This window comes from Coloeus monedula, assembly GCF_965178545.1.
Source record: "Coloeus monedula genome assembly, chromosome: 10".
NCBI classification, from domain to species: Eukaryota; Metazoa; Chordata; class Aves; order Passeriformes; family Corvidae; genus Coloeus; species Coloeus monedula.
The window spans coordinates 10,761,557-10,787,497 of NC_138790.1; the positions used below are offsets into that span (position 1 = coordinate 10,761,557).

The following is a 25,941-nucleotide window of genomic DNA, read 5'->3' on the forward strand; positions in this document are numbered from 1 at the left end:
TCCATGACTCATTTCAGCTCACACTTGCAGCTCAATGTCTCTTCAAATGTGACTTTTCCTTAGGGGAGATGAGCTCCACCACTTCTGCAGTCTGAAACTCGTCAGCATTTTAAACGTGAGCAGGATGGGGGAGAATGGCCTCAGGAAAGGAATTATTAAGCACTGACAAACTAGAATTTGCAACTAGAAAAAGTGAGTATTTTTCACAGTCTTGAAGTGCCAGGGCTTTTCACTACCTTTGATTATGAAAGGTAGTCATTCATTTAGAGATGGGTTTCAGGCTGGCCATAATGTCCAGACAGGCTGCCCTGTGCCTTTGCAGACCCTGCAGCAAGCCTGGTATTTCTGACAGGACTATTTCCTACACCAGGCAGCCCCACTTCCCACTGGACACCCCCAAAGAAATGATCTGAACTCCATGCATGATGGTCATTGAGGAAAACAATATCCCAAGTCTTCACAGCAGGTTAAGTCTTGGGAACTGTGTGTCCTGTTCCCAAGACAGAAGCTGCAGGACTGTGAAGGGCAGGTGAAAGGAATCATGCATGACCTCAAAAGCTACAAGAAAAATAACTGACTATTGCAACACCCATCTGTGGGAAAAGGCAACAGCAGAACCTACCTGTGCTTCTGTAACCTTTCAAATTGTTCAACTAGCCCTTCTGTAGCAACTCTGTATTTTAGAGGTACAAGATTAAAGCATTGCCCTTTGAAAATGTTACGTCCCAGCACCAAGCTTCAGACTCTTTAACAAAAAAAGAGCCTCTAAACACCAGATCAGACAAAAGTCAATCACAAACAAATGTTTCCCAATATTCCTTATAAACCACGGAATAGTTACATTGCCATCTCAAATGCCAAGATAAAAGTTAATGGACTCCAAGGCCTATCCCTATGCACCAAGATAGGGCTGCATGCCTAAATCTGAGTGATTTAACACTCGTTTATCAAAGTGAACTGTCCAATCCCACGGAACGTAACATCCCTTCTGCAGACTTCAGCACTGATACTCCATCAACAAGAATGTGACAGAGAGGATTTCACTTCCCCCATCATCCCAATCACGTAACCCAACAGGCAGCGGCGCCGATGGCAGCGCAGCACAGCCTGAGGGGAGCCAAGGCCACAGATCCACAGTTCCCAGGGCAGCCCAGCTCAGGAAGGGTGAACCTGAACCCAGCTCAAGGCCTGGCCAGCACCTATGCCTTGTCCTTGGCTGGAGGATCTCAGCTTTGGGTGTCTCAGCAATCACTGATGGGTTTTTTCTTTGTTACCTAAGAGAAAAAACAAGCACCCAGCAGTCTTTAGCAGCACTGCACATCCCTCCAAGCAGCTCGTTTTAGCAGGAGGCACCAAAGCTGTCTCTACTATCAGGATTTTCTCAAACACACAGAACCAAGCTCAATAGGCCCTTTCAGCCACCCTATCAAGAGGGCCGACACAAAATTTTCAAAATATCCTTCCTTCTAATTCTAATCCAAACAACAGAGCACAGCTGTGAAAACTGAAGCCTGTACAGATCCACACTGTACAGGCTCCTTCTTAAAAGCACTGGGACAGGATTCAAGCTTCTACATTTTCTGATTCAAATTTATAGTCGGGCACAGAAAATTCCCATGGACTACAGAAAAAAAGAAAAATGCTTAAGCTGAGAGTTTTCTGAAAGATGAAAAAAAATTCACTGCTGTCTTCTGCTGACACACTGTGCGGCAAGCTGGGACAGAGGTCCACACTATGCCCTGACAACCAGGCAGCTCAGGGAGCTGCCAAATGGTGTTTGCTTAAGTTCCAAAAGGTACTTTTCTGGTCACAAACTAGAAAAAACATAATAAATTCCATATGGAAAAGCTAAAATTGGGCAAAAGGCTCTGTTAAATAAATAGCCTCAAATGAAGGCAAAAAGGATTAAGATGCTGTTTTTGAAGTCTGATGTATTTTTTTTCTAACAATTTTGCTGCTTGTCTTCTCAGTCTCTAGCTCAGAGCCACAGCCAGAACAACCAGCATACCATAATGCAACTCATAGTGCTCCTCTTGCTCCTCTCCCCAGCAGAAGAGAATACTAGAAAACGAAGGACAAAATTCCTTAACATGACACTAGAAACCAAGTTCAGCAAACTAATTTGGATGGGACAGTTTTGATGAATAGTAACAGAAATTTGTTTTGCCTCTTTTTCTTAATGAGAATGACAGGGAAGGAGCGAAGGGTGCTTTCTCTCCCCAAGAAACTACCATTTTCAGGTCAGTGTCACCGTGATCAGTTCAGAAAGCACAGATTAATCCTGACAGGAGGAAAGCGGGTGCCCAACTACAGGAAAGCTGCAGAGCAGCTGAGACTCACTATGGAGAGCTTCTCCCTGTAGCCATTCAGAGAAGGAATTTTGCATCCAACCCTCCTTCCTGTCCCTCAACACCCAGGCTCTGGGAGGGAAAGGTGAGCTAGAAACTTGCAGGTTCAAATTATGCATTTGACGTTGCCATCATCACCATGGAGATCCCTTGCCCTTGGCCCTTCACAGACCCCAAACTCCTCTTATCCTGCCTTCCAGACAGCAGAATTATTCAGGAAGCTCCATAGCAGAGAGAACTGTTCATTTTAAATGAGACTATACAAACCCTCTGATCTCCTGTAATAGTCTGATGGATGGGTTTCCTTCCCTGCTCTACAGTCACCAGGCTCAAGGTTTGTACTGACCCTGCTGAAGTTTGGATCAGGTCCCACTGTGAGATCTTCAGAGCAGTTACTTCACCAGTGGAACCAGACTGAACCTGAGTTCTCCTCTCCAGACACTCAGTGAGTGGCTGAGTTTTCACAAGAGCACAGTCTACCAGGTAAAATACTCTCTGGAAAAGACTGGTACTGAAGAGAGCTGAATACACCCAGCTGAAGACTTGTAAACTTACTCCAGGGTCATTCTGAAAGCTTCACATGAGACATATGGAATAACCATCTCTCAAACCCAGAGGGAGCTTGGCATGGGAAGAAAGAGATGGCCACAAATCTGAGCTTCAGGACACTTAATTACACTTCTATCTGCTCTCAGTGTTCTTGGCAGTTCCCATCAAATATATCTGCAGAAAATGTTTTCACGTGAGGAGACATTTGAAAATTGTCTGGCATAACACAGACCCAAGGCCACAAAGGGTGATGGTGCAAGAACTCTGACTGCCCCAGTGCTATCCCAAACCCAGCAGCATTGTGCTCACAGCATAATTCTGTCAGTAAAACTCACCAGCAGCAACCCAGGTTAGAAATGTTCCTGCTCACACTGCCTGGAAGCAAAACCAGCCATAAATCTGTGAAAGGGACATTTATTTAAATGATCCCAATGAAAACACGTATGGAGGTTTTTCAAAGACCAACACTCCAGAAGCCGTCTGCCAAGGTGTCAGTGCAACAAGACCAACTTGGTCATTCTGAGGCTATGTATAATTTTGTTGATGCAACATCATTAAAAGAATATTAAATACTGGCAATACACAACTTTTTATTTTTCCTTCAGAATTTTTGCAAAGATTTATATTTGCCACTCCATATTTTCAGTATTTCAGCAGGAAAAACAAATCATGAAATGTTATATTAGGTCTTCTCAGGACACTTGTACAATCACCTACATTTAAAAACATTGGTCAAAGGGTTCTGATGCACTTATTCAGAAACAGCTCAGAAGACTTAACACTGTTACCTGTAACTTTTCCAGCTATTATCTGAAGTGCAAATAAGTTCAATTACTATACATGAAAGCACTATGGGGAAACAAAAGTTGTAAGTACTATACATTGTTTAAAGGGACTTTTCAGCTACGCCTTTACCTGTCTTCGGGTAACCAGACTCTCCTCTTGCCTGCCCAGAGCCACATCAAAAACACAGTAATGCTGTAAGGGGCAGGACACTTAGCCCAACACCTCAGCACCAACCCAAGGCGTGTCTGCTGAGAACACAGCCACGCTTGGAAGGAAATGGTAACATCTGCACACACCACTGTTGACTGTCCTGCTGGATGACACCAGGGACACAGAAAATCTGAAACAGGCACTTAAAATTCTGAACTACTTAGACTGAATGCTTTAGTTTGCCTTTCTTCAAGGAAATTATGGCTTAACTTTTTTTTCTTGATCATCAAACAGGCTGGCAGTTTCATAAACAGAAACTAGTAGTACACTATAAATGAACCCTGAAGATCGTTTCCCAGGGGGCTTTCCACAAGGCACTCACCGATTTTCATTTTCTTTTGGTCATAGAATGCTTCCCAAAATTAACATTTTTCCAGAGCCATTCATTTTCTACAAAGAATAAATAATGTAGAAAAAAAGGAACTGCCTGAGCTAAGTGGTGCCAGATGAGCCAGCTGGAATCATGGGGCTTTGTTTTAAAGATTCCTGACTGCTGTAAAGTCATAGCAGCAAACTAGTGCAAAAACTCTGATGCCTTGAAAGATATCCTGAAGCTATATAGTGCCAAAACACCGGGCTGTAAGACTTCAGATGTTTGCAGCCACATGACTCAGGCTTAAATTTCAAATACTTTTCACTTTTTCCTTCTGACACAAATTTAATGAAACCGGAGTTCAGTAGTAGGATCAGTCCTGCTATACATGTCTTGCAGCAGTTTCTGCCTAGACAGCTGCTTGTGTGCTTACAGCTTGCTTGTGTTTGGTTTAGAAAGGTTTTCCATATGCTTTTAAAAATTTAAAAACTCTTGCTTCAACTGACTGTATGCTTCATTTTTTAACACACATATGCATCTGAACACTGAAAAGGATTAGAAGCTCATTTTGAAAGCACCAGTAGCACCTAAAACCACATTACATCTGAACACATGCAAACATCTGTCACCAAACCACAGAGGCCATGATCACCTTGAAGCCGTCACACATGTGTAAGTCTACCCAGAGGTGACTTTTCTTAAGTGAAAGACCTTTTCAATGCTTCTGACATAGGAAAGGCATTTGTTGTGTATACTAGTGGTAGTGGATGCATGTAATATACATGAATTTAGCAACAGAGTCTATGATCATAAAATTTAGAAGTATAAAAGTAGGTTGAAGATGCAAGGTTGTAGGTACATTAACATATTCCTGTAAAACAAGCAATGTGTTTATGAAGCCTTGGAAAACAGTGCTCACAGCCCAGCCTGAAGGTGAGCATCAATACCCCAATACTGCTGCTTTCCCTTTTTTCACTTCCATTAATAGCTACACTGTTGTTTTACAGCTCTGTCTTAGTGATGTGGAGGTACACTACACCAGCAACTCAAAGGCTGTAGTAAAGCAACCTTACACAATCTTATTTCTCGTGGACTTCAGAGAACTACACAAGTTACATGACGGCAGAATTAAGCCCTGGAGGAGTTCAGGAAATCAAACTTGCCGTGGTGAAGGACTTGAAGCTTCCTGCCCTTCATCACCCGCTTCACTTCATCTCACCTTGCCCACCCACAGCTCTCCTGCACACTATTTCACAGCACATTAGGAAAGATGTGGAACTCTACTTTATGAAAGAAATAAATTCTAACTATATGAGAATATACTGCAGCCATCCATTATTAAATCCTTGCCCAAAAATGGCCCCAAATTGTGGGTTTCAATAAGAATATTGCATTTCCAGATGAGCAGACAGAGAATCACTGAAGTCCTATTGTGAACACTTAGCTATCTGCACACCTATATGAACCCAAGCAGTGTCCAGCCCAAAGCTCCCTAACACGGCACCCCTGTCTGTTCCCCTCTGCCTGACCCCCACTCATGTGAGTCCACCCCCTGTACCACCCACAGAAGCAGAGCGAGACCTTCTCCAAAAAGAGGGCTCATGAGCGTGGCTCAGCTCAGGGGTGCCTGGCAACACAGCACAAGGCTGGGCAGCACCAGCACTGCTGCACCTCTGCTCCAGGGGAAAAGCTATTTGAACACAGCGATCCCTATTACCTACATGTGTCAAGAGAAGCGGGAAAACTTAGAGCTTCTAAACAGCACAACCTCGGAAACTATGCACCCACTGGGATTTATTATCTAGAAACAATGTCTGGCATCAAGCTTTCAGGAAAATTTAGGTTACAAAGCAAATAGCAACCACCTCTCAGGCAGGCACACAAAACTGTGAGAACACCTTGCTTGTTTTCAAACACCACTTCAGAGTCCTCACGGGAGCATCACTGAGACCATCAGCTCCAAAATCCCAGCTGTGCTGCCAAGGGCTGCTGAACCAGGCACAAAGGCTACATTCGGAAATAGTTTTAAAGAAAGATTTGGCAATATTTTCGGCATCATTTCAACAAGTGCAAATGCCACAAACATCGAGCTACAAATCAGTGCACACTTATGCTTATAACCATTGATAAGGTCTGCTGCAAACATGGCAATGAAAACCATACCAGGCAGGTACAGTGAGCTCCAGACTGGAGTCTCCACACTCCCAGAAGGGAGAACGACCTTTAAATATCTGAAGCAACCTTGATTGCTGCTCCAGAGATGACTGGGAGGTACACACGTGTTCCATATGCTCACCTGCGCTTTACTGAACACAAGCCAGGAATGCTGCCACAGAAATTAGAAGCAAAAAAGTCTCCCATACAGACACAGTCCCAGATCATCTCTCTTACATTAAGTGTGAATAATGCTAATCCTGTATTACCTGCAAAATCATGATCTTCTTACCACATCAGAGACTCACTGATCCCTGTAGAATATTCCTGCAACATCCCAGCTGTATGATTTCGCATGTAACTGCCTGTCCCACTAACTTAGGATAAAACAGATGAAACTTCAATGTTGCTATAGGTGAAAGAATCATAAAAAGTAAAAGGAAAGGAACAGCAAAAGAAAAAGCAGGCTTCACTGTATTATATTTTCAAGAAGAAACCTCAATATCTACATTTTCCTAGCTTATTCTTCTAATCCGTTTAAGTCAATTCTACGTATCTTCCAGAAACAGAGAGGCTTCTTCATTAAACAGCAGCATAACAGGAAAAGCTTCCATCAGAGGGAAGCAGAAAACAGGCAGACCAAAAAAAAAAAAAAAACAAAACCAAAAAACCACCAAAACAAAAAACAAACCCAAATCAAAAAACAAGTGATCACAGCTTATTCCAGCAAAACCAGAAACCAAGGCTCTGGGAAAGGGGGCACATTTTAGCAGCAGATGAAGCTTTCAGCAGCAAGTGGCCACAACAGCAGTGGGGACAAGTCCAGCTCATGCCCCAGCTCACTGTGTTCTGTAACCCAGCTGCTGATGACACTTCATTCCTATTGCGTATGCGTGAGCTTTGCTGCTGACCTCACTACTGGAACTGTACCCATCCCGTCAATGCCAAAAACTTCAGCACAAACTATGAAACTTGACAGGACTGAGCATATTTGGAACAGAAGCAGATTTTGCATGAACGGCAACAGACCAGGAACGCGCAGTCTTGTCATCCATTGTGTGGGACTGGGAAAGGAGGCCCGTGGGCAATAGAGGACCATGGCACACTTTGTGAGAACGTGACAGGAGCCTTCATACCACAATGGTCACTGCCTTTTAAGTTAAACATACACAGCTTGCCTTAGCACTGAGGGCAGGACTGACCTGCACCAACAAGCATCCACTTCCAAAGGCAGTTCGTACTTTCCCTTACTGAACCAGGCCAAAAGAAATATTCTGAGAGATGAAAATATTTTCTTTGCCGTTTTACTTAGTACAGAGCTACACCACGGACTAACAACAGACCTGCACTTCACCAAGGCTGGGTACTGACACAAGATACATATGGGTCAAAACTAAGCCACATACCGTGCACACATCAGAGCATCAAGAAAGCTGGGCCAGCTCCACACTTTCTGTACCCATACATCAGCCTGATGTAAAAGACATGGTTGCATCTGCCATTGTATATCCCCCAAATATCCTACAGAAGTGACTTGGCATAACCTGTAATCCCACAATACATTAATAGAGAACATAAGACGTCATCTATTCTGCCCAGTGACCACATACCACCCTGCTACAACCAAAATCCCACGCCCAGCACCCTCACAACACTTGCTTGTCAGCCAGCAAGAGAGCTTGTGATGGCAGGGACAAGCAGAGGGCCCCCCTTCAACACTCCCATTGCACCAACATTTGTTTCACAGCAGCTATGTGCCAGGAGAGAGGGAACCTGGGACAAAAAGAGCAACATGGGACACCTGAAACTAAATTAAGATGTTGAGGGGGAGGAAGAAGGGAAAGAAGATGCATTTATACCTTGCACAAGCTCTCCTCGGAGGGCCCAGCAGCTCTGCCAGCAGTTCTGGACAGGCCAGTGATTCACAACATGTCAAGGGGAGATCAGACTACTTGAAAGGACCAGACTTCAAGGGTTTTTTGGAGAAAAAAATTTCAGAGGGGTGGAGGACATTAGATAGTCTATTGCCCATGTAACTCTAGCTCATATGTATATGGATTAGGATTAAGCTTTCAGTTACAGGATCTCATCCTAGCTACCCCAGCATCCTTCCCCTAACTGTATTCATTTTGTCCACAATTCACTACATTGTCATTTAACCCCTTCTGTGAACACAGAATTATTATGGACTTCTTGTGACTTTTCCAAGAAGACTTTTTCCTTTCTCCCCATTTCAGGAGCTGGCGTAAGTCCAAAGCATATTTACTTCTGCAATTTTGGATCTCCCTGATTTCTTTACTTTTTAGAGCACTACAGCAATTCATGTACTTCCCCAGAAACTCCTGTTGGCAAAAAGTGCATTTACAGACACTCATCATTTTGATCGGCTCAGGATGCCTGGAGACTCCTGCCACAGGCAACCAACAGTAGGTTTGCACAAAGTTAGTGACCGCTGTTGAGAACTTTGGTGCTTGTGGCTCCCCTTCAAGAACAGGCTCCCCTCACTACAGGCTTGGGTTTTGCTACAACAGGTAAGCGAGAAGCCCGGTGATCATCCCCCCTCCAGGCAGCACCGGTTCCCCACAGCACACAGCCATTCCCACCCGCTCCCTAGGGTCAGACCCCTAACAGCACACAGGATACAACTAAACAAGGCTAAACAAGGTTACACTCACAAGCTTATTCTGCTAAACTCAAGCATTTGGTTCTCTTTAGCCTTGCATGCTCTTGTAGGCAGTATCAGATATTTGTCATAATAGTACCTTGTTATTTTAACACCTCCCTAATTCCACAAAGGGGACACAAAGCCATTCTGTACAATCCACACCAGCATAACACTACTAACCTCGGCTTTCCCTTTCTCCTTCCCTTCCCTCACCACCTTCTTTGTCACCAACCCTGGATGCAGCCTCACCTGAGGTCTGTCCCCTGCAGCACCATCTCCCCCGGGAACACCCCTACCTCCACAGCGCCCAAGACCATTAACTCCTTCACACAGGGCATCCTGCCACTTGCACTTGGCAGAGAGGTTTCTGACTAACACAAGGAAAGACGTAACTAATAATACATGCACATAGTTTTACCCCGGAATCCATCAACTGTGTATGTGGTACGTCATTCCTATCCACTAAAATCAGCTTCTTATTGTAGAGAAAAGTACAGCTTTTTTAGACCAGGAATTATTCCCCTTACTGGCTGGTGAAGATTAAAGCTCATAGATCTCTCAGCTTGGCTCTACTACCAACTCAAATCAAACCGCTGAATTTTCTGCTTGATGATATCAAAGCAAATTCTCAATTTGGATTGCAAAAGTAGTAATAATCTTTTCTTGTCATCTGCTGTGCCCATTGATTCTTATTTAAGATGTCCAATTCTCTCTCACTAGACACTTGCTCTGGAAAACTACACGAAACCGACGCAGTGGAACTACAAAGTGAGTTTTATTTCATCTCGCTCTCTGCCTGTCTCGGATTTCCCGGGACTATGCAACACGCACAAGCCACACGAACAACGGCGCAGCCGGCACGGCACAGCCAGCACGGCACAGCCGAGCGCTGCCGGAGGGTGCGGCAAGGGGGGACCCCGGTCACCCTGACACATCCCGACCTCTGGGTGTGGGGGTGGCGAAGGACTCCCACGGGATTCCGCATCCCCCGCGCGCCGCTCCGAGAGACCGTCCCGCTGCCGCGGGTCAGGCGGGGCCGGGCCAGGGGTGCCCCTCACCCGCGGGGGCGGCAGAGAAGCCCCTGAGCGGCGCGTCCCCCGCCGAGCCCCGCCGTCGCCGTCCGCAGCCGGCACCGAACCCCGCCAGGGGCGCCGGAGCCGCCGGGCAGCGACACCCGGGATGTCGCCGGAGCAGCGGCCCCCGCGCTGCGTGTGTGCGGTGCGCGCGTGTCCCGTGTCCCCGCACACCCACCCTCCGCGCCGGCGGGGGGAGAAGTTGCCACAAACTCCCAGTACAGGGGTGATGCTCCGCCGGTCCCGCTGCCACCCCAGAGCCGCGCGGCCCCGCCGTCCCCTCCGGCTCGGACCCCGGCCGCCCCCCCTACCTGCAGCCGCTCCGTGGCCGGCTGCCACATGGTGCCGCGGCGGCGGGAGGCGCTGCCGAGCGGGGCCGCGCGCGGCTCTCTGCGGGCGCGCGCCCCGCCCCGCCCCGCCCCGTCCCGCCCACGCGTGGGGGCCACGCGCGGACCCGCCCGGCAGCGCCGGTCCCCCGGGCACGGCACCCATCCCACCTGGGCACGGCATCCTTTCTCCGGGGCACGGCATCCATGCCCCGGGCACGGCATGTATCCCCCCGGGCGCGGCATCCCCGGGCACGGCATCCATTCCCCCGGGCACGGCAAGCATCCCACCTAGACACCTACGGGTACCGGGGTAGCGCCTCCCCCCAGCTGCCGGCACAGCCCGGCGTGTCCCAGCCCCGCACGGCGCTCTCGGGCAGCGGTGCCGGCCTCCCCACTGGCGCTCGCTGTGCGCTGCCTGGGAGCGTGTGGGCACCCCCTCCCCCAGAGGAGCGCTCCCCAGGGGACGCTTGCCTCACCGCACCTGCAGCTTTTGCCTCCTGTTCTGCAGGTGGTTCAAACTGCTGCCAGGCACGTAGGACGTGTCATGGCTCTGTAAGGCCGCTGCTGCTGGCAGTGCAGAGTCATGGAGCACCAGCTCCATGGGAGCCACCAGCTGGGGGCAGGATCCCCCCTGCGCGGGCAGTGCCAGGGTGGTCCCCCGAGGGGCCAGCACCAAGCCAGCATCAAGGCCACATTCAGCTGTTTCACAGTGTCGGGCATCCCAGGTGTGCCCAGTATTCCAGCTGTGCCCCGGCACTCACAGGGACACACACACACACACACACACACACACTGTGTAGAGGTCTGCAGGGACTGCTCTTCCCTGCGGAGGCCAGAAATGCCACCAAAAAGCAAAGTCTCCGCAGGTTCCAAAGCTGCACCAAGGAACATTTTTTCCAGACACAAAAGCTGCCCCTGGTCCTTTGTGCTCACCTGAAGCTGCCTAGGCAGTGCCTCATGCTTGGATGCAGGAGGATTTGTTAAAAATCCAGAGGAGCCCATGTCATACTTTTCCTGAGCATTGACCACCACAGCCTGCAACCTGCAAGCCAGGCTCTAACACATTGTGGGGGTGTGACCCCGGGGACACGGGGTATCCTTTCAGTGTCAGTGTTTTAAATCGCAAGGAAAAGCAATACTGAAGGGAATCTTCTTTAAAAAAACAGGCATCAGGCTCACCTGTGGACAAACCATGACCTTTGGCAGGGCAGCTCTGCCACAGGAGCTATCTTGAGGACCAACACCTTGAGACACATTGCAGGATCCAGGTGAGGCTGGATGTGATCAGAGCAAGGCCTCAATAAACATGAACTTTTAGAGTGTTTCTGAAAAGACTCCACCAGTACATCCCTGGGCAGTGATGGCCTAATTAAAGCAATTCACGTGTTGCAGCTCCATTTACTGATGCATCACCCACCTCTCTCCAGGAAGGGAAGCACTAATTCTGCACCAGCTCTTGGCTGAGATACCCACCAGAGCTCTTTCCAGATACCATGTCCTTGTCACACTGTTGTTTCTTCCAACTGGTGCCTACACTCCTGCACAAGAGCCTTTTCTAAAAGCCTCACTCTTCCTCAAGTGAACTCTGGAGCAGTTTCATGGATCCTTCCTGTATGGGTCAATCCACCCGCCATCATTTCCTGAACCAGCTGGGAGCTGGCACAACCCAGGCTGTCAGCAGCAGGGCACACAAAGGAAGTTCAGGATCTGCAATTAGCAGGAGGAGGCCAACCCTGGGGCTGGAGGCTACTTCTCTCTTATTTTACATGACTTTTATACAAACTAGAACAATTGGAGAGGGAAATCTGCATTTGCTACAAAATGGGTGGCATGTTATGAGAACAAACGAATCACTTAATTTCCAAAAGGATATGAAAACAAGAGAAAATTAATGCTGTAGGCTTCGGGCTTCAGTTGTATGAGAGGAAGGTAGGAATATGCTCACACATGGGGAGGAGCAGCTCAGTTACAAATTTTTGAAATCCAGCTGGTTGATTAGAAAGCAATCTGTGAGCCCCTGAGCCCTACCAGCATCCTCCCCAAGCCTTACCCCTCACCAAGGCAGCAAGTGGCACTGTGGGGACAAGAGAGATACTGAGCACTTCTGCTCATGTTTGTTTAGTCTCCAGGTGTGCTCAGCACCACGGGCTGTCTCAGGAAACCCAGCTGTTTTGCCCTTTTGGACATGCCCCACAACACCTCTGCAGGAAACCCAGTTTTCAGCCAGGCCAGGTGCTGCTGGGGTGGTCTGGCACCAGCCAAAACCCAGTTCAGGAAATGATTCATTAAACTTGGGTGAGTTCATGTCACAATCTCACTAAGATGAGGTCATTTCTACCTAGACTTTCTAATATTTTAATCCAAGCATCAATTTTTATTTGGTATTTAAGATGTTCTACATTAGGTAAGGTCCTGCTCCAAGCCAGTCAGAGATCTTTTGCTTAAATAAATAGTGTGAATTCCTATTTCCAGGATGTACTATGTTCCAGAATGTGCCTGTAAAAAGACACTGGTTTGGTTTTTTTTTTCTATTAATTTTCCTTTTACTATGCCAAATTGTGGAGTTTCTCTTCTCAGAATGAGTTAAGACAATTCTTTCCGAAGACTGCAATACATTACACAGGTTGGTCCCACTTCTCTCCTTCATTTCAGAGCTCACAGGACAGAAATACTGGAGCCATGGGAGATCTTGCATTTCAAGAGGGAGTATTGGATGCAATAGGACCAATTTCACTTCTATTCACATAGTAAATCTGAAGCATTTCCAGTGACTCCAGGATATTTTATCTCTTTTAATGGCTTCTAGTTATTGAGTTTTCCTCTTTTTGCACCATCTCATCCCCTAATATAAGGTCTTTATAGCAACGTAGCTCCTCTGCATTTGAAAACAAAAATAAACTTTTTGGGTTTTAACTATAGCATTGCCTTTTTAATTAACTAAACTTATCCAATTGCTGATCCCATTGAATTATTTGACTTCAAAAGTTCCATTTAGCTTTAGGAGCATTATTATTTCTCACTGAAACATAACTAGAAGAGTCATTCAGTTATTTAAATGCTGCTTCCTCAAATAATTTGCAGACTTTGCAAGTCCTGTTTCCAAGATCCTCTTTTTGATTGTGCAAGTTTACAAAGCATACAGAAGTCATTAAACACATCTCATTTTTTATGTTATTAATTCAGTTTACCTTGGATTTGCTTTTGTAAAGTTTGCCTAATTAACAAATTTAATCTTCTGTAAAGTGCTGTAGTTAATAGCATACTTCCAAAATCTAAATAACACTTGTTACTCTTAAACACTTTGTCAAATCACTTGAAGCAAATGCAGCTTCCCTGCATAGAGGGACACCAGACACATCGTCTGAGCTTTCCAATATCTCTCTGAAAAAATGCTTAGTGCCTAAGCAACCCAAAATATACTGTCCAAGTAATCCAAACGGTTTTCTTTGACAACTATTACATTTTAACATTCAAGGTAACAATAAATGTATTGTTATGTAGAACTTCATCTCATGCATATGACAAAGCTGGCTGGGATGGCATGATCTCAACTTTATGTCATATAAATATGGCAGAGGGAACACCCAAGGTAGAGATTTCCAGTTCCCATGGCAGGTTGCACTCTTTGGAGTCTGGGCATGGGGGAGCTGCAGTGAGGGCATTACCTGGGGAGGAAACAGGCCGGGGCTCCAGCACCACAGCCAGCCATGGGATGCAGGCAAGGGCACCCAGGGGCAGCATCAGAGCACTGGCAGTTTGCAAACCCTGACAGCAGAAACCTGGGTTTTGAGGGAACTCAGTCATTTGCAGAGACTACTGAGAAGCTACTTCAATGTACACATAGTGACAGATACAGCCCCTTTTCTGGGAACAGCAGCATCTAAAGGTGTCTGCCTCTGATTCCTTACCTGGGATCCCCTCAGGCATGGTCACTGTTAAACAAGCAGCAATTCAACAGGAATAATGTTTCATTAAAATACTGGCAAAATGCAGACCACATTATCTTCAAATGCCCTTGATTTCCTTTCAGTACTGTGTTTTGGTAATTTGAAAGGGAAATTTATTTACATCCCTGCTTGTTGTATAATCCCTAATGTTATTTAAGTAATCATTTTCATTCTGACTGTGTAGGTGCATTGAGATGATTATGCAGACATGGGAGTGCAGCTCCACCAAAGGTGGTTCAGCCGAGGGCACTTCTTCTCACAATGCATCTGCCTCATATCCCCTTCACAGGTATTTTTAAATGGCGTCAGGAGATGCCATAACCTGAAGCAATGTGGTGTTAATGATTTGTGAAATTGAGGCAGCAGTAAGTATCCCAGTCAAGGGAGATAATTCAGGTTTGGATATGCCATATTCTTCCACCCATCCAGGTTGTGCTTGCCAGGGGTAACGAGGTTCTGATTTCCAATTTGTTAGGGAAGCTCTTGCTGGCGTTCCCATAGTGATCAGGGATCTTTAATTACCTGTGCTAGTGCCAGAAGAGGTCGTGTTTCTGATTCCCTCTTCAGCTGTAACTACCCCACCATTTTCCCCAAGCACCAGGACAGCTATTTCTCTTCCTCTTCTGAAAGTAAGTTCAACTTTGGAGGTGGCTGGACTAAATAAAAGCATGAAATGCATAGGTAGTGACCTATTAGGCCATATTTATGTGATATCCCTTTTTTCTTCTCACCTCTAGAGGTCTCATCTTTAGAAAGGCAGATATTTGGTCTTACTTTTCCTTCATGTTGGCACTGTACCAGTCCTGCTCACAGCAGAAGTGAAAATAAAGCACCAAAGCCATGGCAGGTCAACAAGTGCAGAAGGAAGGTGGCTGCAAAGGTCTTGCATACATTTAAAAGGGCACATCACTTCAGTGAAGCACAAAATATACGATACTGAAAGAGCAAGCAAGTTTTATTCTTAACATTCCCATCACCACTGCCAGGCAGCCCCTCCATTGCCCCCACAGGAGCCCGGGTGAACAAGGGAAGAAGGGTTGTCAGCCTCCCAGCAAACACAGCGTTGATCCTTTGGAGACTCCAGGCCCCTCGGGTCAGCACCACCATGCCTAGCCAGTCTCAGGGAAGAAAGGCCGAGTCTGAGGGTGCTGGCAGTGGCTGTGCTGCAGGGCTGCAGCGTCTGGGCTCCGTGCCCTGGCAGCCTCGTGCCAGCTGGGGGAATTCAGGCCACGGAATCTGGGCCGCACAGGCAGCGAGAAAAGCGTCTGGAGAGAGCAGGAGGGGTGCATGTGGTCACCAGCCCTCAGGCAAGACACTGCAGGCACCCAGGCATGGGGATGGGGGAGAGGCAGGGCGGGCACAGGGAGAAATTTTGGCAGTCCCCAGTGTCCAGCTGTGGTGCCCGGTGAGGGAGCGCAGTCTGGGGCACAGGGGGTCCAAGGGCAGGATCCCCACAGAGGAAGTAGGACTGAGCAGAGAGGCAGCAAGGATGCAAAAGAGGAAAAATCCAAGGTTCAGAGCCTGCAGAAGGCAAGGTACACAGCGGTGTGGGGGCAGTAATGACATGCAGGGCAGAGGAAAGGACAGGGACGTGGGACAGGAGGATTGGTCATCGCATCCCCAGGGAATGTCCTCACCATGTCACCACTGACACAGCTGCTGGCCAGACACCTCCTTGCAGGAACAGTGAGATTTTCCAGGCAGCCTCCAACAGCAAATCTTGCATTAACAAACCTAAAGAAGCTCAAATCCAGCTCTTAATGCACCAATTAATCTTGTAAGCAGCAGAAAATGAAGGCCAGAAGAATCTTTGGCTTGACATGTGCCAGATGCTTACACATTTGTTCTCTCCTAGTCCAGAAAAACTTGAAACAAGACCTGTTAAGACCCCTGTCAACCTTGTGCACCTTTAGCTGTATTGTCTTCATTTGTTAATTACCCCTAATTATTTTTAAATACTTATTTGTCTGTGACAAAAAGAAATATGTACCGCCACAAATCTGTACAGAGATCCTGATGACCCTTACACCAGTTAGATTTACGTTAAGCTGAATCCATGGCATCTGCATAGCTCCTGATCATGACACTTTTCTGAGTTACACAAATGTGATTTGGTGAATTTAATTCAAATTACTTCTGATTTTTAGCAAGATAAGCAAGAGAAGAATCATGTCTATACAGATAAGCTGTTTTTAGAGTGAGCACTGAAGAGAATGAAATTATAAAAATGAATGAAGAATGATAAATGATAAATAATACCGTGGGCAATTTTATATGCACTGGATATTCCTCAGAATAAGAAAATTTACCAAGAAAAGAGACTTTTGACAGTCTCAAATCAAAACTTTTGTTTGCAGAGCATCATTATAGCAAGTAGAAGATTTGGCAATCTGTCATCTGGATTTCACCATTCTAGCTACCCAATTTTATCCATTAAAATAGGAAGTTACTAGAGGCCACACTTCCTATTTCAGTGACACGTCCCCAGCAGTTATTCATAGGCTTAGGGAGACTGGTCAGCCATGTGGCAATCCAGGAGATGTTTCTCCTTCCCCCACCTGTGCATGGGAACGTACAGCACCACTGCAACAATCCAAATTCTCCTGGAAGCAGCTGTGCACACAAACACTGTTTAAGAGCTAAACCTGGGTAATTTTCAAATTACACTGCTGAGATATTCATGGCAGAGTGTGCAACAGCACTGGTGTCCTTTGTTTAATGCACTCACTGTCCCCCACAGCCAATAACTGGTACCAGTAAAACCCTAATTGCTGAGTATGGCCAAACACATAAAGGTGCAGAAACCAAAGGCCAGCATAGGACAAGAGACACATATTCCCTGTTCTGAAGTGGTCATAGACTATGAAATGTGTGAGACAGGAAACAGAGCAGAGATCAAGGATGAAACCATACTTCAATTCACCACAGTCCCAACTAAGAAAAGGCAGACAGGTAAGCTGGGAAGGGCTGCCCTCTTTGTCCCTAACCTGGGCACTGCACTCATTATTGGGAAGAATTTTAACGTGTGTTGCTGGGTGGATGTGAACTGATTTTCTGGCAAATACCCATAAAGGTTGAAATAGAGATTTACAAATCCAGAAAAGCACAAGAATCACCCTCTTGCGTACGATAATTTAGTGGACTTGAGTCCTTTCAAAGTTTTTGGGAACCAAAGTGAATGTAGAGCCCTCACTGAAAGTATGAGGCTGATGCCATCAACATATCACACAAGATTTTTTTACCAAGTCTTGCAACTCAGAGAGCTCTATAAATGTTAAAATACTTCAACCCTAGAAGAGTCAAAAATACATAACAGAAAGTTAACAAACCTCCAAAGTCTTTCATTAAGCTCATGCTTAAGTTTCATCATGAGCAGTGCCCAGCACAGCAATGCAGCTGGACTCCCAGGCTTTGCTCAGCACCATGCAGAGCTTATTTCAAGCAAAGAGCAAGAGATTGGTTACACAGCTGGACCTCAGACAGTCAGAGGGACTCCCAGTGGATCCATCACAAGAAATGCCAATGCCGTGTGGCCAGAGCAGTTTTTGTATATGTAAAATATCTATAAGTAAATACAAGATGAATTATTATGAGATGGGATTTGCATTTGTCCTTTCAAAAAGAATTGTCTTTTTAAAGAAATTCAAGGGTTGTGTGCCTCTTTGGTGTCTAACAAAGAAGAATACATCCCATTGCTGAGGGAAGGGATTTGCCAACTATTGCTACATAATATTCCACAGAAAATTGCACTCATAAATCACCCTTGACATTGGAGTTTGAGGAAGAGGGATGGAAGTCAGACACAACACATAAACGAAAAAGAGAGACACAATGAATTCTCAGAAATCTCAAGGCTGAGTTGCTTTTGAATGAAGAGCACATTTAACTGTTAATTTGAAATCTGGTATTTCTCTGTCCACAAATTCTGCCCTTCTTGAGAGGTACTGCCTTATGGGGAAAGAGAAGATGACTTTATTGTTTATGCAAAATCAGACCTTCTTGAAAAACAATTGGAAAAACATGGATAGTGCCGGCCCTAATGCCAGAGAAGGGTAGTAGTTTTGTTGGGAATTTTGTTTTTCTCTGCAGATAGCAGTCCCCTAAACTGAGGGAAAATTAGATAGTATTAACCAGTTTTTACAGAAATTTTGTAGTTCATTGCTTGAAACTCTAAAATGTTATCAAAGCATCACCATATTTACCATTCAATAATCTAAACCATTGAATAATGTATTCCAAATGAAATCTTCCAAAATTCAGCAACATATATCACTAAGTAAATCACAGCTGTGTGACATTTTGATTTAAACCTGACAAGTCTGTCAATACTGCTGGGTTACTACCTTATTTTAAATCTCACATGCATTAAAGTAAAATAAACCTTCCAAGCTCTCAGGGATTAAGGCATTTCCATGGAATTGTAAAATATTCTCTCCATGGAAATGAAATGAATGAAAGACAGAGGAAAACTGATAAACTCCACACCTAATTCAGCACTCTAAAAATCTCCTCCTGTCTTTGTCCTTATTGCACACAGACAACACAGGGCACGGGGAAAGAGTGGTGCAATGTGATGAGTACTTGTGGTAAAAATAACTGGTCATCATCTTTTATATGTAGAACAATCTCAAGCCCAAATTCATGGCAAGATGGAAGAGAAATGGCATAAAAGGCACATGGGAAAGCAGATCTGTCTTTAGTTACTTGACGTTCTGCCAGCTTTGTTTTGACAGACCTTTCTAGCAAATGCCATACAAAGGAAAAACAAATGAAATAAATGTTCAAATTAAATTACTAGGAGGAACTGGTGTCATGTACAGACCACAAATAAGACATTGTGGACAACACATTTTGGGTACAAAATCCTTGAAATAAATTATTCTGCATCATGACACTTACTGGCTGGTTGCCTTCTTCACATGACAGATGCAACATAGAAAATCAACCAACCACAGACTGATCTGTAGAATAAATATCAGTGCCATGCATGGGGATCTACAAACACCCTTTTCAGTCAGCAGATGCTGCTTTCTGCTTTCTGAACCTACCCATGTACTTCTCTGTTCTCAGGGAGAAAGAATCATAACTGGAACCTGTTGTTTGTGATCTCTCTGTCCCAATACAGTATACAAAATAAGCTTCTAGGAGACCAAATTGCACCAGCAGTGATCACATATCACACCATTACAAATGGGGGTAAGAACATAGTATTCTGCTCACAAACTAATTGCTAATGCAGCTCCTACATGCCAAAATAACCTCAATTGCACTAGGCTGTTTGCTTTTTCCACAGAAGCTACACGCATTTTTGTTACCTTGTGCATCTTATATCTGGTTTATAGGCTCAGATTCCAGACAGATTTACTTCAGATTACTTCAAATCCATAAGTCAATAAAAAACCATGGTGAAAATTGGAACAGTCACACTCATTTCCTTGAGTGGTGTTGGACTGAGATCCATGTAGAGTCACATGCAAACTTTCTCATATGGAAACATGAATGGAGTCCAAAGTTAAGGACACCACAGATTCAGATTATTGCCCATGTGTGTTCTACTCCCAGGAGATGGAAGAGAAGCCACAGCTGACTTCATAAGAGAGCTCTGTTCTGTTGCAAGGAGCCACCTCGGACAGGAAGTAGACCAGTCCACAGGAAAAGAAGCACATCAAAAATTTAGGCTGAAGGACATCTCCTTGACAAGATAGCATTGCTGCCAGAGTGATAAACAGGATCTCTCCTGGTCGGTGGGATGCTAGCAAAAAGCCCAGGGTCAGCAGAGAAAGAGCAGATTGTTTCCCTTAGACTGGTCTGTTATTGAAGAAAGCACAGCAGACCAGCTTATTTTCCTAAATGATTAACTTTGCTGCCTTTTCTGCTCAGCACATCAGATAAAAATGTTTATTCAGTTAGCTTATTTATTTACATTCCTTTGCCAAAGATCTCACCAAACAAAGCCTATTTGATGATTTATTCTTTGCTAAAGGGGAAACTTATTTACAATAATCATCTTATCATAAACTTCTTAAAAGGAGGATTTGAAACTGGAATTCATAATAACAAAGAAATCTGACTTTTCCAGAGAGGTCATATTTGTTATCCATTTTGCACTGTAGAAAAAAATAAGCCAGCTGAGCCCAGATGAAGCTGGATGTGGCATAACTGCTTTGAAGTTTTGTTTGTTTTCACTGGTTGACCCACATCCTGTTGGAAGGAATCACCTTCAACTATTTGGAGCCATTCCAAAATATGAGGGGGAAAAGGATATAAAGGGTTCAGATGCTGGGTCCTATAGAGGGGATTCTGCAGCACAGAAGTTGCACCAGAGGGATCAGATCTAGCGCAAACAGCAGAGAGTCAAGAAGTACAAAGAGGATTTCTGAGGGACACCTCTCCAGTGACCAGCAGATCAGACTGAGGAGGAGCTGAGAGCTCATCACACTCTGCCCGTCTTTGTAACAATCTCCAGCATTCTCAGGTAGCAGCAGCAGTATCTGGTTGCTCAGACATCAGACTCTGGCTGCTCTCATATCCCTGATGAGATGTTTAAGATGGACATAAAAGTGTCTCAAATTTGCCTTATGCCATCCCTCCTGACCCCACACAGCTATAGTGTTTTGGCAGACACTCAGCCAAAGTCTCAAGGGACAGAAGACAAACTTGCAGGGAGGAGATAGAGCAGATCAGCTCCATGTCTCTCATTTGGCACCAGCTCTGTGCTTTGCCCTTCTCTCACTGCTCCCCTGCTCTTGCAGAGCATTTCCTAAGGGTAATGGATGCTGAGAGAGACAACGTATTTTAAACAAGAATTTTGTTTATATTTTGTTATAAAATAAAGTGTGCCTGAAAGCTGTAAGCCAGTGCACATCTCTCTCAGCAGGTTTGAAGAGAAGGTTTAAGCATACACTGGACTGCCCTGACTCCCATTTTTTATGTTGGGAACATGTCTGAACTCATTAGCTCTTGATTATACACTCATTATTTTAACTGTTCATAGCAGAAAATAGCATGAGAGACTAAACTCTTCCCTGAATTAATCTGGCTTTCAGCTGCCCTCCATGATCCATGGGAGGACTGTACTTCTGCACTCCCTCTGAGGTCAGGAATAAAAGAGCAGAGTACTATACAAACAGCAATTTCAGCCCAGCTGTACTGAGCAGCACATGAACCTCAAAAACATGGCAGCAGCGAAGAAAAAGTGTTCCCAAAGCTGGTCACACAGCAAATACCTCCCACAGAAACCAGGCTGGAGGCACCCAAAGGGAGGGCAGGCTGGGTTTGCATCTGTCTGATGCAATGTGCCTGTCTACTCTGCAAAAGCTGGGCGGTTGTGTGCAACATGAGAAGGGAATCTCAGAGAAATTTTGGACACAGAAGGATTTAGCCACATGAAGGGGAAAAGAAGTTCCCTTTGGCAACACAAGTGAGGAGTGGCTCTTCGATTCCCCTCAGCCATTCACACAGAGAATAATATTCAGAGGTGTTGAGTTTATTCCTCATCAGGTGTCTATTGCTATCAGAGAAGAAACTACACATCTTCAGGAATGTCATAACTGCTCAGGCACTTCTCAACAAAGCCGTGCTGGAGAAAAGCCATGCTGTTTCCAGAAATTAGGCTGAGACAAGATGAAAACATCAGTTCTGTGACTGAAGTTTCACAACACAAGACTTCACTAAAACAAGCAGTGTTTACTCCTATGGTCAGATCTTTTATATTTTTAGATGCACAGGGACACCAAGCCACTTTCCCCCAAAACATCACATACATTATTTTTAAAATCCCATTGTTTTCAAAGGGATTAACCACATAGAGACTTCACTGTTTGAGGATGCACTCTACTGAGTTGAAGTCTCTTTTCAGCTCTCGTTCCCCTCACACCAGTGTAGCATTTGGCCACATTTGCAGTGAAGGGAGAACAGCAAAATCAGGCTGATGTGTTTGGTACAGGGCGTTACCCAGCCCTGCCTGACAATGCTCAGGGTTATTCAGTGCAGGGGGTGCCTCAGGTCTCCTTGCAACCTCTCACCAACCACACGTGCCTTCCCCACATCCCAGCCCTGGCCATGAGTGTCCCTCTGAGCCCATTGTTTAATATACTAACAGGAATAGGATTAGAGAGCTGAAAACAGAGTTCCTGCAGGTTCAGCCAGGTCAGGACCGCATCTCCAGGCCTTTCATCCTCTGCCTGCTCCCCCAGGTGAGGGATGGGACTGGCAGTGCCCCAGTGCGACTCACGGCAGGGCTGCTGCTGCCATGTGCTCACCACGCCTAGCACAGGGACACAGCAGGGCTCTCGGATCCCAAGGGTGGACAGATGGTCTGCACTCAGCTGCAGAAGGGCCGAGCCCCTCGCCCCAGAGAGCACCCCATGGCACAGTCCCTGCAGTGAGTGTGTGCTGGGGACACAGCAGGCCTGGCTGGTGTGGAGACCTTGTCTCCTTCTCGAGCTACCTGTGCCCCTCAACAACCACACTTCTCACCATGTCTTTGGAAGATGAACTGTGTTCGAGTTAGGAAGGATTGAGAGCCAGCTTCTTCCAAGTGCAAGATTTGTTACTGAACACTAGCTCTGATGTGGGACTGTGGCTTCTCAGCCGAGGGTTCAGCAGGATGTCACCTCTGGTGCCCACACAGGACGAACGCAGATTCCCAAAGCACCTCCCAGCGACAAGACATAAAGAGAGGATGAAGCTGTGGCAATGGTCTAATTTTTCTCAGCTGAAGCTAGGTTTACATCTGCAGGTTTTAATGGATGTAATTTGTATGGTTTTAGTCAACATGTGTTTTCTAGCTGTTGGGCTCAACTGTTGCCTCAGGCCTTGTATCTATGCCATCCTGCAATTAGCCCAACCACATGGATAGGGTCACTGTCTCCATCATTTTGGACTGACTCTATCCAGAATCCACGTAAATGATGACATTTTCCTGTTAGCACATGTATCACGACTCTGAGCTGTAAAGGCAAGTTTCACACCACCCTAAGAAACAAGTAAGGATACATATGCATGCTTCTGGGGAAAAAACACTCAAGGACATTTTCTTATTTCCAGATGGAAGATGATGAAAAAAATAACCAAACTTGGAGAGTGCACAAGTACTGGAGGTTAATGACAAGCCCAGAGACTTGTCCCTGGCTTGTCCAAGAGGAGCTGGAGGCTGTTAGCTCATTGCTACAGGAAGACCACCTACAATCACCCCTTTCTGCAACTGGATGATTTACAGAAAACAAACAAAAAAACCCCAACCAACCAACCAACAACAAACAAACAAACAAAAAAACAACAAAAACCCAAAAATGTGTAGTATATTAACAGCGAGTGGTATTTGCTATACATCTGTATTTGCTCCCTCTAAGGAACAAACCTCGTACAGTTGGGGAAAAGGATATGAAATAACCAGTGTCCCTTGTCCACACTCATATATATCCTCAGGATACGATCTGGTGTATAAAGACAGTAACCAGCTTGTTCTTGCAGATTCAGAGTTGGGATACAAACACAAGATGGGTTTGTTCCCTCCAGGTCTTAGGGCAGCTCCATCTGGCAGGCAGTGCAGTGCCTCACAAATATTTCACAAGTGCATGCATAACATGACATCAGAATTCAATAAAATAAATTGGAAGGAGACAAAGCAATTTTCAGAATACAATTCACAGGATGCACAGGATGATTTACAGAAGCTAGAGGCTGCAAGCTGACAGGAAAATAGCTCCTCAAAAATTACTTATCTTTCAGGTCAGTCAATTGAGAGAAATATGGGTTGGTCAAGAATCGCTACAAAGGTGTGATTTGTATGCAGAAAGGCTGCTGCTCATTGCAGCATCTCTGTTGTAAAATATAGACCATGAATATGTATGTTCCCTAGAACAACAAGAGTTGCTTGCTTCCCTACTTTATATAGATTTGCAAGCCAATATTTTACTGACTGAAAAGGCCAGAAAATTCTGAAGAATGAGTATTTCCCTTCCTCTGATTAACAAATCAATTACAACAATGCCTCTTTTCTGTTTAAGTTCCCAAAAATGGTACAGGGTATAGCTTGCTCTTGATTTTTCTTTCTTAAGGGTTCTCAAAACTTTCCTAGAAGTCATAGTAAACAAAAGTTTCAATGTACTGGTACAGCAAAAAACTGTGCCAATGAAAAAACCTTATCTGACAACCACCAGGTGCAAATTTACAACCTCTGTTGTTCAGGCCTTCCATGCCTGAAGAATGAATGAACTGAGATCCTCAGTTCTCTTTTTAATAATTATTTTCTTGGACCACCATTGTTGAAAGCCCATGGTAGCAGATATAGGACGTCAGGAGAGGTATTCTGGATTTCTGAGGAGCATTTGGCATTTCTGTAATTCAAATGCAGAATGGTGTTACTAACCTGCATATCCACCATCTGGGGCTATGCCTTTACCCTGGAGCTGCACTGGTCTCACTTTTGAGAGATTACCTTGATAATACAAATCATTTTACCCTTTTCAGATTAACAGCTGGAATATCATCTTTTGGCATTATTTATAGTGCATCATATGCTCATGTCCTTTCAAATTTATAGACAACACTTCAGTTTGAAATGAAGAAAAACACAGGAACAGCTGCAATCTTCACTGGTTAACGTTTATTCTGTATTTTCTGAAATAAGCAAGAATTTAAGACGCCCATAAGCGATCAAATACAGCCACAAAAACCCCATACTGATCCTAAATAAGAAGCACTATGAGAAATACACAATATTTCATGAAACAATACTGTACATCAACAACCTTTAGGAAACAAACAACTCAAACCATATGCTTAATTTACTCACAATATAAAAAACTTCAACCTTTAAAGAAAAATATAGATTCAGTCCAATTGTAGGATCCAATCCCATACCCAGTGAAGTCAATGGAAGTGCTCTCATTGATTTCAATGTTTAAAGGATCATGCCCTTACTTTGCCTCAAGAGGCACTTTAATTATTATACAAGGCCTAGCCTGAATAACTATTAAAAAATGTCAAACATCAACTCAAGAGTATGTTTTAGCAACTTTCAGGAAATAATGGAGAAAGAGGTTATCTATCCATGCATGGAATAAGGCAAAAGCTAATTAATTCAGATTAGGAATAATAATTTTTACTAGTTTCTTTTTCACAACACAAACATTTTAGACTTTTTTAATTAATGGATATATTATATATCATATTATGCTTCACATTTTTCCTACCTCTACTGAGAAAGCTGGCACTGACATGTCATAAAGAACTCCTCATTAATTATTGTTTTCTGTTCTGTAACAACCACAAGAAACTCATCTGGGTTTAGTAATAGTGTCTACCAAGAAAAAAGCACACACTATCATAAGCTTATAGTTTATAGAGCTCAAGGTACATTAAAATGTAAATCATGAAGTTCACAAATTCTGTTTTAAAATATTTTTCCAAACTAAAAGCTGCAGAAAATTGGTTCTTAAATATTCTACAGAAAATTCTGAAGCATCTAATGGTTTAAATTACTTATGCTTTCTTCTTAAAAATATTTAAATTAGGTTAGTAGCCCATCCTTTTGAAAAATAATCCAAAAAAGATACACTAGA

At 44.7% G+C, this 25,941-nt stretch overlaps 1 protein-coding gene across 1 annotated transcript in view; it reads right to left on the reverse strand.

Moving 5' to 3' along the window:
* Positions 1–10,469, reverse strand: part of PID1 (phosphotyrosine interaction domain containing 1) — an 88,020-nt gene extending 77,551 nt beyond the window's left edge. Inside the window, exon 1 of the mRNA XM_082287912.1 lies at positions 10,410–10,469. Coding sequence (XP_082144038.1) covers positions 10,410–10,439 — 30 coding nt within the window. The 5' untranslated portion in view covers positions 10,440–10,469. The remainder of the gene's footprint in view (positions 1–10,409) is intronic.
* Positions 10,470–25,941: the final 15,472 nt, after the last annotated feature.